Raw genomic sequence first — 13676 nt, forward strand, 5'->3', positions numbered from 1 at the left:
TCTTGAACTTCCAACCTCGTGATCCGCCCCAGCCTGCCAACAAGTCTTATTTGCATTTGATTATGTTTTGAGAGAGGGTGTTGCCTTGTCACCCAGGCTGGAGTGCAGCGGCATGGTCATAGCTCACTGTAGCCTCAACCTCCCGGGTGCAAGCAATCTTCCTGCCTCAACTTCCCAAGTAGCTGAGACCACAGGCACATGCCACCATGCCTGGCTAATTTTTAAATTTTTTGTAGCGATGGGGGTCTCACTATGTTGCACAGGCTTGTCTTGAACTCCTGGGCTCAAGCGATCCTCCTGCCTCAGCCTCCCAAAGTGCTGGGATTACAGACACTTTGGGAGTGCTTTTAATCGAAGCCTTTTCATGAGTCAACACACCTGGCCTTTATTTATATCTTAAACTACATACCCTTAGGCCAGTCACAGTGGCTCATGCCTGTAATCCCAGCACTCTGGTAGGCCAAGGCGGGCAGATCACCTGAAGTCAGGAGTTCAAAACCAGCCTGGCTTACGTGATGAAACTCCGTCTCTACTAAAAATACAAAAATTAGCCAGGCGTGGTGGCAGGCACCTGTAATCCTAGCTACTCTGGAGACTTAGACAGGAGAATCGCTTGAACCTGGGAACTGGAGGTTGCAAGTGGCCAAGATGGCACCACTGTACTCCAGCCTGGGTGACAAGAGTGAAACTCCATCTCAAAAAAACAAAACAAAACAACCCCCCCACTCCCCCCAAAAATAAAACCATACCCGCAAGTAACTGCTACTAGGTGGAAAAAAAACCCTCAAGTGGATATGAGGGTAGTTTTTTTGGAGGGGGTGGATGAAGTCTCCCTCTGTTGCCCAGACTGAAGTGCGGTGGTGCCATCTTGGCTCACTGCAACCTCTGTCTCCAGGGTTCAAGCGATTCTCCTGCCTCAGCCTCCTGAGTAGCTGGGACTACAGGCGTTCACCACCACACCTGGCTAATGTTTGTGTTTTTAGTAGAGATGGGTTTTGCCATGTTGGCCAGGCTGTACTGCTGACCTCAGGTGATCCACTCACCTTGACCTCCCAAAGCACTGAGACTACAGGCGTGAGTCACGGTGCCCGGCCGGATTTTTCCTTTTACCGGTAAGCACAGTGCAGACGGGCGTCGCTGTGGTCTGCAGTTCCGTTTGTAAGGGGTAGGCCCAGGAAGGGAATCTGGACAGATGCTGTCACTGCCCCGCCCACCCCGCCCATGCAGAGCAGGCCACGCGTGTGCTGTGTTCAGCTCTTTGAAGCCCAGGTTTTCTCAAGTGACATTTTTTTTTTCCTACAGCTGATTTACCTCTGAATTGTATTTTCCTCAGGCTGATGTCAAAATGGTTTCTACTGCTTGATCAAATGTTGGGTAATGAGACGGGGGAGGGGGCAGCCTGAGAGTTTTCTGATGGTGGGAGGAGCCGCCCCAAGCTGGAGGAAGGAAGAGGCTGCGGAGACCACTATGACTGGTGGGCAGTGCAGCTGATTATTTCGGACAGGGGTTGGGAAGTGGTGGTTCAGAGACGTGCAGACCTCTTCAAAACAGTCCCTTTGGCAAGCCACAAAAAGGATTCAGTGACATTCACAGGACCTTTTTTTTTTCTTTTTGAGAGGGAGTCTCACTCCCTTGCCCAGCCTGCAGTGCAGTGGCACAATCTTGGCTCACTGCAACCTCCGCCTCCCAGGTTCCAGCAACTCTCCTGCCTCAGCCTCCCCAACAGGGCTTTTCTCCTGTCCTGTCCCGTTCCCTTCCTCCCTAAGGATACACTTGTGCTATATGGATAAGGCTGTGCTAGAAATTCTATAAAGAGGTCAGTCCCTTAAGCGTTTTCCAGAGAGGCAGAGGAGAGGAGCAGGGGGCGCTGGCGGCTGCACTGGCCAGTGGCTGTCCGGATGCTGCTGTCTGAGGGCATGTGGCCCACACACATGCTGTGCCCACATCCTGGGTTCCCTGTTTGGGGTGTGCTCACACTCACCTGCCCCGAGAGGTCACATTCCTGATCAAAATCCACGTACTCATCCTCCTTGCTGTACATTCCCAGGCCCACCTTGAGAGGCTCGTGGTTGGCATCGAGCTGGAACTTGAGTTTACAAAGGCTATCGAAGAGTTTGGACAGGTGACGGCTCACCTGCGCGGAGGAGGGAAGCTGGAATTAGGCAACGGGGGATGTGAACATGGACACGCATGGCTGGGGCTTTCCTTGGGTGGTTTTACGCATCGTCTTTTTTATTTTTTTGGAATATACTCCCCATCTTTGATCAACGTTAAGTAAACATGGCTAAATCAACAAAAGGAACCAGCAAAGACTGCTCTGAGTCAGGACAGGGAAACCAGGCAGGAGCCCCAGCCCTTCCAAGCCAAACATCCATTCTTGAAGATTTCTTTCTTTCTTTCATTTTTGAAAAGGTTCTGTCCCGGCTCCCAAGCCACACTCAGGCCGTTCTCACACACCCCTTCTTCCTGTGTGTCCTCTAACCTCTGGTCAAAATGAAATGCAGGCATTTTCCCTTTACCAGTTAACTTTTTTCTTTTTCTTTTTGAGACAGATCTCGCTCCATCGCCCAGGCTGCAGTGCAGTGGCGCAATCTCTGCTCACTGCAACCCCTGCCTCCTGGATTCAAGCAATTCTCCTGCACAGCCTCCTGAGCAGCTGGGACTACAGGCGTGCACCGCAATGCCCAGCTAATTTTTGTATTTTTAGTAGAGATGGGGTTTCACCATGTTGGTCAGGGTAGTCCTGACCTTGTGATCTGCCAACCTCAGCCTCCCAAAGTGCTGGGATTACAGGCGTGAGCCACTGCCCCCAGCTTTTTATGTTTTTGAGACAGAGTCTCGCCCTGTTGCCCAGGCTGGAGTGCAGTGGCGTGATCTTGGCTCACTGCAACCTCTGCCTCCCAGATTCAAGCAATTCTCATGCCACAGCCTCCCGAGTAGGTGGGATTACAGGTACGTGACACCCGGCTAATTTTTGTAATTTTAGTAAAGGCAGAGTTTTGCCATGTTGTCCAGTCTGGTCTCAAATTCCTGACCTCAAATGCCTGGGCCTCCCAGAGTGCTTGGATTACAGATGTGAGCCACTGTGCCTGGCCTCTTTTCTCTGAGCCTCAAGGATGTGTCTGTTCCTTGCTCTTGGGGCCCTGAGATTTACTAGCTGATGGGAGGGTGACCCACTGACGGGTGTGTCTTTCAGAAACAGTGTCTTACCAGGCCTCTGGCATACAATTCATTTTCTAGAAATGGAAAATGAGGTGCAGAGAGGCCAACTAACTTCCCCAAAGCCACGCCAAGTGCAGAGCAGGATATGAGAGGAGTCCTGCCATGTTTCTGTCATGGCTGGGGTCCCTGGGCAGCTTCTGGTGGAAAGGGCCTCCTGGAGATGACAGAGCACATCGAATGACATTGCTCCCCCATCCTAGGGCTGCTCAGATGGAGGCACCTGCCTGGAGTCTGGCCTGATATTGGCTTAAACTGCAGAATGCAAATGGCCCCGCCTACCTCCACGGGGTCATTGCCGTTGGAGAGAATGTCCAGGAGGTCAGCCGAGGAGACAAAATAAAACCTGGGGAAGGCCAGTCTTTTCGTCTCTAAATACTCTGCCAAAGCCTTTTCACAGATGGCCAAGCTGGGAGGAAGGAAGGAGAGGAGGCCGGTGACCCTACTCTGCAGGGGACGTCTGCAGCCCACCCTATCAGCACGTGGAACTGATCATCCTGCAGCTGCCTGGACCGCTGTTCACAGGCCTGGTTTATTTAATTCAGAAGCTCCTACTGGACGCTCTCATTGCTTTGCCACCCAATGACCTTGTGGGCACTCCTAGGTAGGAGGAGGCATCATTTATTCTCTGGGTCATTGCTTCCTTCAAGGCTAAGGCATTGTGTGGTGGGATGAGGCCGGGGAGTGCGTGCTTCCTGGGGAAATGGAATAGATTAACCCAGGACCCGTGGTTTTGCCCCATCCTGGCCAGTGGGCTGCACAAGACTCAGGTTCCCTAAGACTTAGAGGATCACCGCCCCTGACTCCCTGGGTCTGGACAGGCGTGGACCCCACCTCTTCTTCAGGGCCTCCAGTTTATCGTAGAGGCCGGGTTTGTTGGTGGCTTCCACCACGTTGGGTGTTTTCACCGCATCTTCCATCAAGGCCTGTGAAGAGAAGAGGATTGGCAAGGCATGAGCGACCCCATTTTGTCCAACATAGTCATTCCTGACAGGCATGAGGACCCCTGGGCTGCGCTCACCTTGAATTCCTGGTCGATGTCATCAAAGCGCTTGGAGTCCTCCGGGAGCTGGGCACGGATGTCTTCAGAGCCGATGAAGATGCTCTCCAGGTGGCTCCAGGTTCGCTGGACCTCAAACCAGATGGAGATGACGGAGTCCGCTGTGGACAGCTTCTGCTGCCAGCTCGTCACCTCCCTCAGGAAGTGGGCCAGGTATTTGGACATCATCAGGTTCTGCAGCTGCACCTGGTTGTCCTCCAGTGTCTCCACCAGCACCTCATTGGACTTGAGCATCATGGTGCCTGTCCGCGGGTGCGGCTCGTGCTCGAATTCCATGGTGCTCCAGGTACTGTCCAGGGCTTTCAGCACCTTTTGCGGGAAGAGAAAAGTAAGGTCACTGAGCATCTGGCATTCGAAGCTCAGGCAGGACCGTGAGTTCCCAAGACGTGGACTGAAGCTCCATGAACAGAAAGCCAAAACACTCAAGCCAACATATTCACAGGAACCAAAGGCAGATCTAACCCGAACCGTCATCCCCCAGTGAACGGATGCATGCCATGTCTGTCCATATAATGGAATATTAGTCACTAAAGGAATGAGGTACAGTCATATGCCACAATGCAGACAAACTTGAAAACCTCAGGCTGAGTGAAAGAAGCCACATGCAGGCCAGGTGCGGTGGCTCATGTCTGTAATCCTAGCACTTTGGAAGGCCTAGACGGGCAGATCATGAGGTCAGGAGTTCGAGACCAGCCTGGCCAATACGGTCAAGCCCTATTTCTGTTAAAAATACAAACAAAAAAAAAAACTAGCCGGGTATGGTGGCACGTGCCTGTAGTCCCACCTACTTAGAGGCTGAGGCAGGAGAATAGCTTAAATCTAGGAGGTGGACATTGCAAGGAGCGAAGATTGCAGCACTGCACTCGAGCCTAGGCAATAGAGGGAGGCCCGCCTCAAAAAATAGGAAAGAAAAAAAAGAAGCCACATGCACAGACTACATAGTGCGTGTGAAGGATCAGAACGTGCCGCCCCAAAATGTGCCGTCGTGCACATTGACGATTTTGACAGAGGTACTTGAAGGGCAGCAGATGCAGGAATCTCTCTCTGAGCCTCAAGCTGTTCCTGGGAATCAGGAGATGAAATTACCAGGTGAATGACGCCCTTCTGATACCAGAACGAAACGAGCATTCTCACCACTAGGACGGGAAGCCAAGGCAGAAAGAATGCTGTCCGCTCAGACCTTGTTAGAACAGCTCTCACCTTCCAGCCTCCCACGCAGATGCGTTACTTTCCTGCAGCTCTAACTGTGTTTTGGGGTCTTCATTTCCTCCCATACCACAGAAAACTTGGCTTAAATAATTTACATACTTTTTTCCTCTTGATCTGTCTTACGCCAATGGAATTCTCAGACCCAGCTGGGAAAAATCCTAAAAGCATAGAGGGAAGATGTTGCTTCCCTAACTATGATGCCATTGCTGTGGCAGTGTGGAAATGGGGGATCAATAGAGAGGGAAAGGGGTTAGTGTTTGCCTAGAGCTGGAGACCGGGGCGTGTAAGAGGACAGGGCGGGGGATGATGGGTAAAGGATGTGGGTTTCTTTTCGAAGTAATGAGAATGTTCTAAAATTTGTTAATTCTGTTTCTTAGTTTATTTTGAGATGGAGTCTCGCTCTTGTTGCCCAGGCTGGAGTGCAGTGGCACGACCTTGGCTCACTGCAACCTCCACCTTCTGGGTTCAAGCGATTCTCCTGCCTCAGCCTCCCACGTAGCTGGGATTACAGGTGTCCGCCACCATGCCTGGTTAATTTTTATATTGTTAGTAGAAATGGGGTTTTGCCATGTTAGCCAGGCTGGTGTGGAACTCCTGACCTCCAGTGATGATCTGTCCGCCTTGGCCTCCAAAGTGCTGGGATTGTAGGTGTGAATCACCAAGCCCAACCTATTTTTATTTTAAAAAATTTATAATTTTTTTTTGAGAGACAGGGTTCAGCCCAGGCTGGAGTGCAGCAGCGTGATCACAGCTCACTGCAGCCTCCATCTCCTGGGCTCAAGTCACCCCCCACATAACCTCCCAAGTAGCTGGGACTACAGGTACATGCCCTGATATGCCCAGCTCATTTTTATTTATTTATTTTTGTAGTGATGAGGTCTGCCTATGTTGCCCAGGCTGGCCTTGTTTTGAACTCCTGGGCTCAAGTGATCTTCCTGCCTCCCAGAGTGCCGAGATTATAGGCATGAGCCCCTGCCCTCTGCCGTCTCATATGTGCTGATTACACATTTCATTTGTAACTATGCTAAAAGCCACTGAATTGTACACTTTAAACAGTCAAATTGTATGGCATGTGAATTACATCTAATATTGCTTTTTTTAAAAAAAATCTTTATTAGATATAAATGTTTTTAAAAGCAAGCCAAAATGTGACAATTCAAACTCACAAAACAGGATGATGAGAGGCTTGAACTGCAAACGTTTTCCTGGATGCCAGAACTGCAGGTAGCCAGTGGCGCATTAACAAGTCCATGTACTGACTGGGGACTCATCTCTCAACCCATCCCCAGCCCTCCCCTCAGCTCTTCGAAGTCCAGGGAAAGAACTGACATCCACGGAGGAGTCAGACAGGACCACAGACGAGGATGCTTGAGACAGAGATGAGAGTAGTTCCGGTTATTTACAAAATGTCCCAAACTATTGTATGTACAGGGGGGCAAACCTATAGTCAGGAATTGGGTTTTCTAAGAAAAATCCTAGAAGTAGGCCAGGTGTGGTGACTCATACCTGTAATCCCAGCACTGTGGGAGGCTGAGGCAGGTGGGTCAGTTGAGGTCAGGAGTACAAGACTGGCCTGGCCAACATGGTGAAACCCCATCTCTACTAAAAATATGAAAATTAGGCATGGTGGTGCATGCCTGTAATACCACTACTTGTGAGGCAGAGGCAGGAGAATTGCTTGAACCTGGGAGGTGGAGGTTGCAGTGAGCCAAGATCATGCCCACTGTACTCCAGCCTGGGTGACAGAGAGAGACTCTGTCTCAAAAGCAATAAAAATAAATAAATAAATTCCAGAAGTATTTAAGATTTATTTCACAGATATTCATGATACTGTGGGGGGCCTTTCATACCCAACATCATGAAAATGGCCATACTGCCCAAAGTAATTTATAGATTCAATGCTATCCCTAACAAGCTACCATTGACCTTCATAGAACTGGATAAAAACACTTTAAACTTCATATGGAACCAAAAGAGAGCTCACATAGCCAAGACAATCCTAAACAAAAAGAACAAAGCTGGAGGCATCACACTACTTGACTTCAAACTATACTATAAGAATACAGTAATCAAAGCAGCATGGTACTGATACCAAAACAGAGATACAGACCAATGGAACAGAACTGAGGCCTCAGAAGCAACACCACACATCTACAACCATCCAATCTTTGACAAACCGAACAAAAACAAGCAATGGGGAAAGGATTCCCAGTTTAATAAATGGTGTTGGGAAAACTGGTTAGGCATGTACAGGAAGCTGAAACTGGACCCCTTCCTCACACTTTATCCAAAATTAACTCCAGATGGATTAAAGATTTAAACATAAGAACACCATAAAAACCCTAGAAGAAAACCTAGGCAACACCATTCAGGACATAGGCATAGGCAAGGACTTCATGACTAAAACACCAAAAGCAATGGCAACAAAAGCCAAAATAGACAAATGGGATCTAATTAAGAGTTTCTGCACAGCAAAAGAAACAATCATTAGAGTGAACCAGCAACCAACAGAATGGGAAAAATTTTTTGCAATCTACCCATCTGACAAAGGGTTAATATCCAGAATCTACAAAGAACTAAAACAGATTTACAAGACAACAACAAACTCATCCATTCAAAAGTAGGTGAAGGATATGAATGGACACTTTGCAAAAGAAGACATACATGAGGCCAACAAACATATGAAAAAATGCTCATCATCACGGGTCATTAGAGAAATGCAAATCAAAACCACATTGAGTTACCATCTCACGTCAGTTAGAATGGCGATCATTAAAATATCTGGAGACAACAGATGCTGGAGAGGATGTGGAGAAATAGGGACACTTTTACACTGTTGGTGGGAGTGTAAATTAGTTCAACCATTGTGGAAGACAGTGTGGCGATTCCTCAAAGATCTAGAAACAGAAATTCCATTCGACCCAGCAATCTCATTACTGGGTATATACTTAAAGGATTATAAATCATTGTATTATAAAGTCACATGCACACGTATGTTCGTTGTGGTGCTGTTTACAACAGCAAAGACCTGGAACCAACCCAAATGCCCATTGACGATAGACTGGACAAAGAAAATGTGGCACATATACACCATGGAATACTATGCAGCCATAAAAAATGACGAGTTCGTGTCCTTTGTAGGGACATGAATGAATCTGGAAACCATCATTCTCAGCAAACTGATACAAGAACAGAAAATCAAACACCACATGTTCTCAGTGATAGGCGGGTGTTGAACAATGAGAACACATGGGCACAGGGAGGGGAACATCTCACACTGGGGTAGATTAGGAGGTGGGGGTCCAGGGAAGGGGAGGGATGGGGGTGTGGTGGTGGGTTGCAGAGGGATAACACCGAGAGAAATGTCTGATGTAGACGACAGGGGGATGGAGACAGCAAATCACCATGGCATGTGTGTACCTGTGCAACAATCCTGCAGGATGAGCACATGAACCCCAGAGCTTAAAGAACAATTAAAAAAGAAGAAGAAGAATGGGCCCCAGACCTCCCCTGAGTGCCATGGGGCCGTGGAACCCCTGTGAACCGATGCCTTCCTGGTGCTCTCAGTGTGGGGCGGGGCAGTTCCAGGTTTATTCCACGTGGTACGAACGGCGCTGCCAGCACAGCATACCTTTTCCATGCCGGACTCTTTCACGGCCTTGTCCACGATGTTGCGGACCTCATCCTCGTAATTGTGGAGGTTCAGCTGCAGTAAATCTGCCAGGGTCGTCTCTTCTGACATTTTAAATTTCACCTAGGGAAAAAACCAGGCATGTTTCATTTAAGGTTACCTGCACTGCAGTGGCCGGACCTCACTGACCTTCAAGGAAAGCCAGAACCGGGGTGTGACTGCAGGCTGCCGGAGGGAGGAAGGTGAGCTCTACTGCACCATTTTCAGCTCTGGGACGTGGGCAAGTGAGCTCTCCAAGCCTCGTCTTCCTTCCCTGTCAAACTTCATAACAGCAGAACCCACCCGCACTGGGCAGAACTGTGGCCCCCAAAATTCATGTCTACCCAGAACCCTCGAATATCATCTTATTTGGAAATAGGGTCTGGCAGATGCTGAGGATCTTGAGATGAGGTCATTCTAGATTTTCCGAGGAGACATAAATCCAGGGTCACGTGTTCTCATGACAGAAAGGAGAGGGAGCTCTGAGTCACACAGGAAGGAGGGCCTTGGGGAGACCGAGGCAGAGATGGGCGTGATGCAGCCACAGGGTAAGGTATGTCTGGAGCCCCCAGACACTGGAGGAGGCAGGAAGGACCCTCCCAGGAGCCTTTAGAGAGAGTGCGGGCCACCGACACCCTGATTTCAGAGTCCTGGCCTCCAGCACTGTGAGAGAACATAGGTCTGCTGGTTTTTTGTTTTGTTTTGTTTTGAGACGGAGTCTCACTCTGTCATCCCGGCTGGAGTGCAGTGGCACAATGTCAGCTCACTGCAACCTCCACCTCCCAGGTTCAAGTGAGTCTCCTGCCTCAGTATCCCAAGTAGCTGGAATTGCAGGCATGTACCAACATGCCCAGCTAATTTTTGTATTTTTAGTAGAGATGGGGTTTCACCAAGTTGGCCAGGCTGGTCTCAAACTCTTGACCTCAAGTGATACAACCACCTCAGTCTCCCAAAGTGCTGGGATTTTAGGCGTGAGCCACTGAGCCCAGCTAGGTCCACTGCTTGAAGCCTCCCATTTGTAGTCCTTTGCCATGTTAGCGAATCCACCACCTCTGGCAGCTGCCGTGTTCATAATAGGCAAAGCACTCTGTGGTGGTGGCCGAATCACAGGTACCAAAATATCAGTGCCACCTACTTCCCAAATCACTTTCATGTCCCTTGTCTAATATTCTTCTTGCTGTCAGGTAGTCAGATGGTTCTGAGCATCAATTCTGAGCCCACCATGGAAATGGTTTAAACCAACTGATGGCACCTTGCATCTCTAATCTCATTTGGGGAACTCAGCTGTGCCCAGCTCCTCTCACAGAGTCGTTTAGCTGCCTGTTTATCACCGCCCAAGCGTCTCTCCCAGGGTACATGGATGGGGCACATGAGCCATTGCTGGGCCTCTCGGAGATCTCTGGTCTCAGCACTCGAGGGGCACCATCAGGGGCTGGCTCCTCCACACCCAGACACACAAATCCCCAGGGAGCAAGCAGGTGCCCCTGTGCCCTCTGGGCGGCCTGCATAGCTGGGTTTGCTTTTCCTTCCTTGGGCCTAGGGAGCAGCAGAAGGGCCCCAGACAGTGCAGTGGGGGCACAGCAGGAACCTCCAATTCCCCTCCTAGGTGTGTGCCCTCCTGGGCTGGCCAGGACCTGGTGAGACATAGAGGGAACCACTTGGCTCCATTCTCCTACTTCCTGCATAGGGAGGGATCTCTTGGGAAGCCTTGGGCTAAGCCCTCCTGCTGCGCAGGCTCTGGGCCATGCTCCCTCGGTCCTTGGGGTACATTCTCACCATTGTTCCTGCTTTTGTTTCATGCCGAGCTCTGTCAGCCTTTCTGCTCGTCTTTGCAGTTCCCACTCCCAAGGCCCAGGCCAAATTCCACACCCGCTCAGAGCTTTCTCTTCCCTTCCCACCCCTTGAAGGTGGCGCCCTCCTCTAGGTCTTGGGATCATCACTGAGTATCTCCTGTACTTGGCATTCAAACCTGAACGTGAAGGCTAGCCAAATCTGCCACCCCAAAGTACACCACTTTGGCTTAAGGGTTATTTTGAACTGAAGGCAGTTGAGAAGAAGCAGATACAAGAGAAGCTCTCTGCCCTCCACTATTTGCCTACAAGCAGGAAATAAATTTGCCAAGGAGTCCCCCACACCCCCGTACCAGGAAGGATAGAAGTTAATCAATGGAGATTGGGCATGGTGGCTAAAGCCTGGAATCCCAGCACTTTGGGAGGCTGAGGTGGGTGTGTTGCCGGAGGTCAAGAGTTTGAGACCAGCTTGGCCAACATGGTGAAACTCCATCTCTATTACAAACACAAAAAATTAGTGGGTTGTGGTGGCATGTGCCTATAATCCCAGCTACTCCGGAGGCTGAAACAGGAGAATCACTTCACCCTGGAAGGCAGAGGTTGTGGTGAGCTGAGATTGTGCCACTGCACTCCAGCCGGGGACACAGTGAGACTCCATCTCAAAACAAAACAAAACAAAAAGACGGAGACAGCTTTACACCCTTATCAGCCCAGAGGAATGGGAAGAATCTAACAATACACCTTGCTGAAGCTCATCTTATCCTGCTGTAAAACAAAAATAAAATCCTAAGCCCTCCAGCAAATTGAATGAACCCCCCTGTCTGCGAGGGGCATTCCAAAGTAAACCTAAAAGCATGTTTTCAGGCCATAATGGGAAGCAGGTTGGGGGACAGGCATCATTATACCCCCTCCCTTTGGAATTCAGGCACCGCTGACCAGAAATCTGGCCAAAATTTCAACTCAGAAATCCTAAGACTACCAAATGGAATCTTTGTGGCCGCATGATTCATCACTTGACAGACAGCAGACCCTGAAGAAAATCACAGTATTTTACCCTGAAATACGTTTCTTTGATGTAGTTTGAAATGATCCTGCACAGCTGTTTCCTGGAGGGGAAATCCACATTCTGTGACAAATCCCCTTCCGTTTCCAGGTCTTTTCCAATTGTTTTTTTTTTTTTTTTGAGATGCAGTTTCACTCGTCACCTAGGCTGGAGTACGGTGGCATGATCTTGGCTCACTGTAACCTCCACCTCCAAGGTTCAAGCGATTCTCCTGCCTCAGCCACTCAAGTAGCTGGAACTACAAGTATGTGCTACCATACTCAGCTAATTTTTGTAGGGACGGGATTTTGCCATGTTGACCAGGCTGGTCTCAAACTCCTGGCCTCAAGTGATTCACCCTTGTCGACCTCCCAAAGTGTTGGGATTACAGGCGTAAGCCACCATGCCCAGCCTTCCTCTCATTAATCTGTCTTTCATCAGTCTAATGTACTGGGGCCCCAGCCAGGGAACCTAAGATGGACAGAGGGAAAAATAATTTGTTTCCTCCCCTACAGTTGCCAGTACTATTATTTCTTTCTTTGCTTCCTGTAGAGCAGGGGCCATGTCTCCTTTCTCTCTGTATCCTTTGCAGCTAGTTGGGGCCTCTGCAGAGCAGCTGCTTAAAGTCCTTTTGTTCAGTGTTTGCTGAGAGTGGGGAGTGCTCCTGTAGGCCCTGTGGAGGCGTCAAGGCCAATGCCTGCCTCTGGGGGCTATTCCTGGAAAGGTTCAGGTGCTAAGACTGATTTCCTGGGGTTCATGAGGACCCCAGTAAAGCTGTTCATTTGCCCCAAACTTCCTGAGCCTTATGAACATGCAACCCACAACCAGCACTGCATACCGCATGTGCAGGGCCCAGTGCAAAATGAGCGTGCATGAACTCCTGTTTGAAAATCACTAAGAATTTTGAGATAGTGAAAATGAGATGGCAAACTGAGCCTGCCCCACCGCCCCCAACCAACATGGAGCCCTGTATGACTGCACAGGTCACTTGTGCATGAGGCCAGCTCTGCCGACATTGGCTTTTCCAGCATCGGGCTCTGAACACCTTGGCTAAGCAGCTCGGGCTGGTCCATCCTGCAGCAGAGCTGACTGCCAGGGACAATTCCCTCCACCCACCATGCCACATGGTACCTGGGTGGCCTGTGTGAGCTGACTGCCAGGAATGGTCCCCTCCATCCACCATCCCGCATGGTACCTGGGTGGCCTGTGTGAGCTGCCGCCAGGGACGGTCCCCTCCACCCACCATGCCTTGTGGTACCTGGGTGGCCTGCATGAGCTGCTGCCAGTGGCGTTCCCGAATGGCAGGGTTCTGCAGCTCACTCACGGCGCGTAGGGATGTGATCATGTTTTTCACGGTGTTGTCAAGCCCCACGAAGGCATCCCAAGTTTTCATCTCCTTGTCCAAAGACCTCACATCTTTGGCAAACTTCTTACAATCTATGTCCATCTGCTCCACGTTGATATCCTTCCACTTGGTGGTCTTCCAGTCCTCGATGCTGGTGTTTACCTGAGACAAAAGCATCCATTTCTCTTTCTACCCTAGTCAAGGAGGATTCAGGAAGACAATGCTCTTATCTTTCTGCACTTACTCGCAGGGAGCAAAGCCTAACGAGGAATATTCAGAATTAATACCTGAGTTCAGTAAAATAATTACATACAAGAAAAAACAACCGTGGTACCTTTAAA

At 49.7% G+C, this 13676-nt stretch overlaps 1 protein-coding gene across 7 annotated transcripts in view; it reads right to left on the reverse strand.

Moving 5' to 3' along the window:
• Positions 1-13676, reverse strand: part of DNAH17 (dynein axonemal heavy chain 17) — a 161427-nt gene that overhangs the window by 84629 nt on the left and 63122 nt on the right. For all 7 annotated transcript variants that reach the window (XR_013536049.1, XM_035301936.3, XM_035301933.3 and 4 more), the window contains 6 exons: positions 13249-13497; positions 9120-9242; positions 4241-4588; positions 4054-4145; positions 3502-3628; positions 1982-2134 (listed from right to left, as the gene is read on the reverse strand). Coding sequence is in view for 6 of the 7 variants with exons in the window: in XM_035301936.3 (XP_035157827.3) it covers positions 1982-2134; positions 3502-3628; positions 4054-4145; positions 4241-4588; positions 9120-9242; positions 13249-13497 (1092 nt within the window). In the remaining variant the exon portion in view is untranslated. The remainder of the gene's footprint in view (positions 1-1981; positions 2135-3501; positions 3629-4053; positions 4146-4240; positions 4589-9119; positions 9243-13248; positions 13498-13676) is intronic.

This window comes from Callithrix jacchus, chromosome 5, assembly GCF_049354715.1.
Source record: "Callithrix jacchus isolate 240 chromosome 5, calJac240_pri, whole genome shotgun sequence".
In the NCBI taxonomy this organism is placed as follows: Eukaryota; Metazoa; Chordata; class Mammalia; order Primates; family Cebidae; genus Callithrix; species Callithrix jacchus.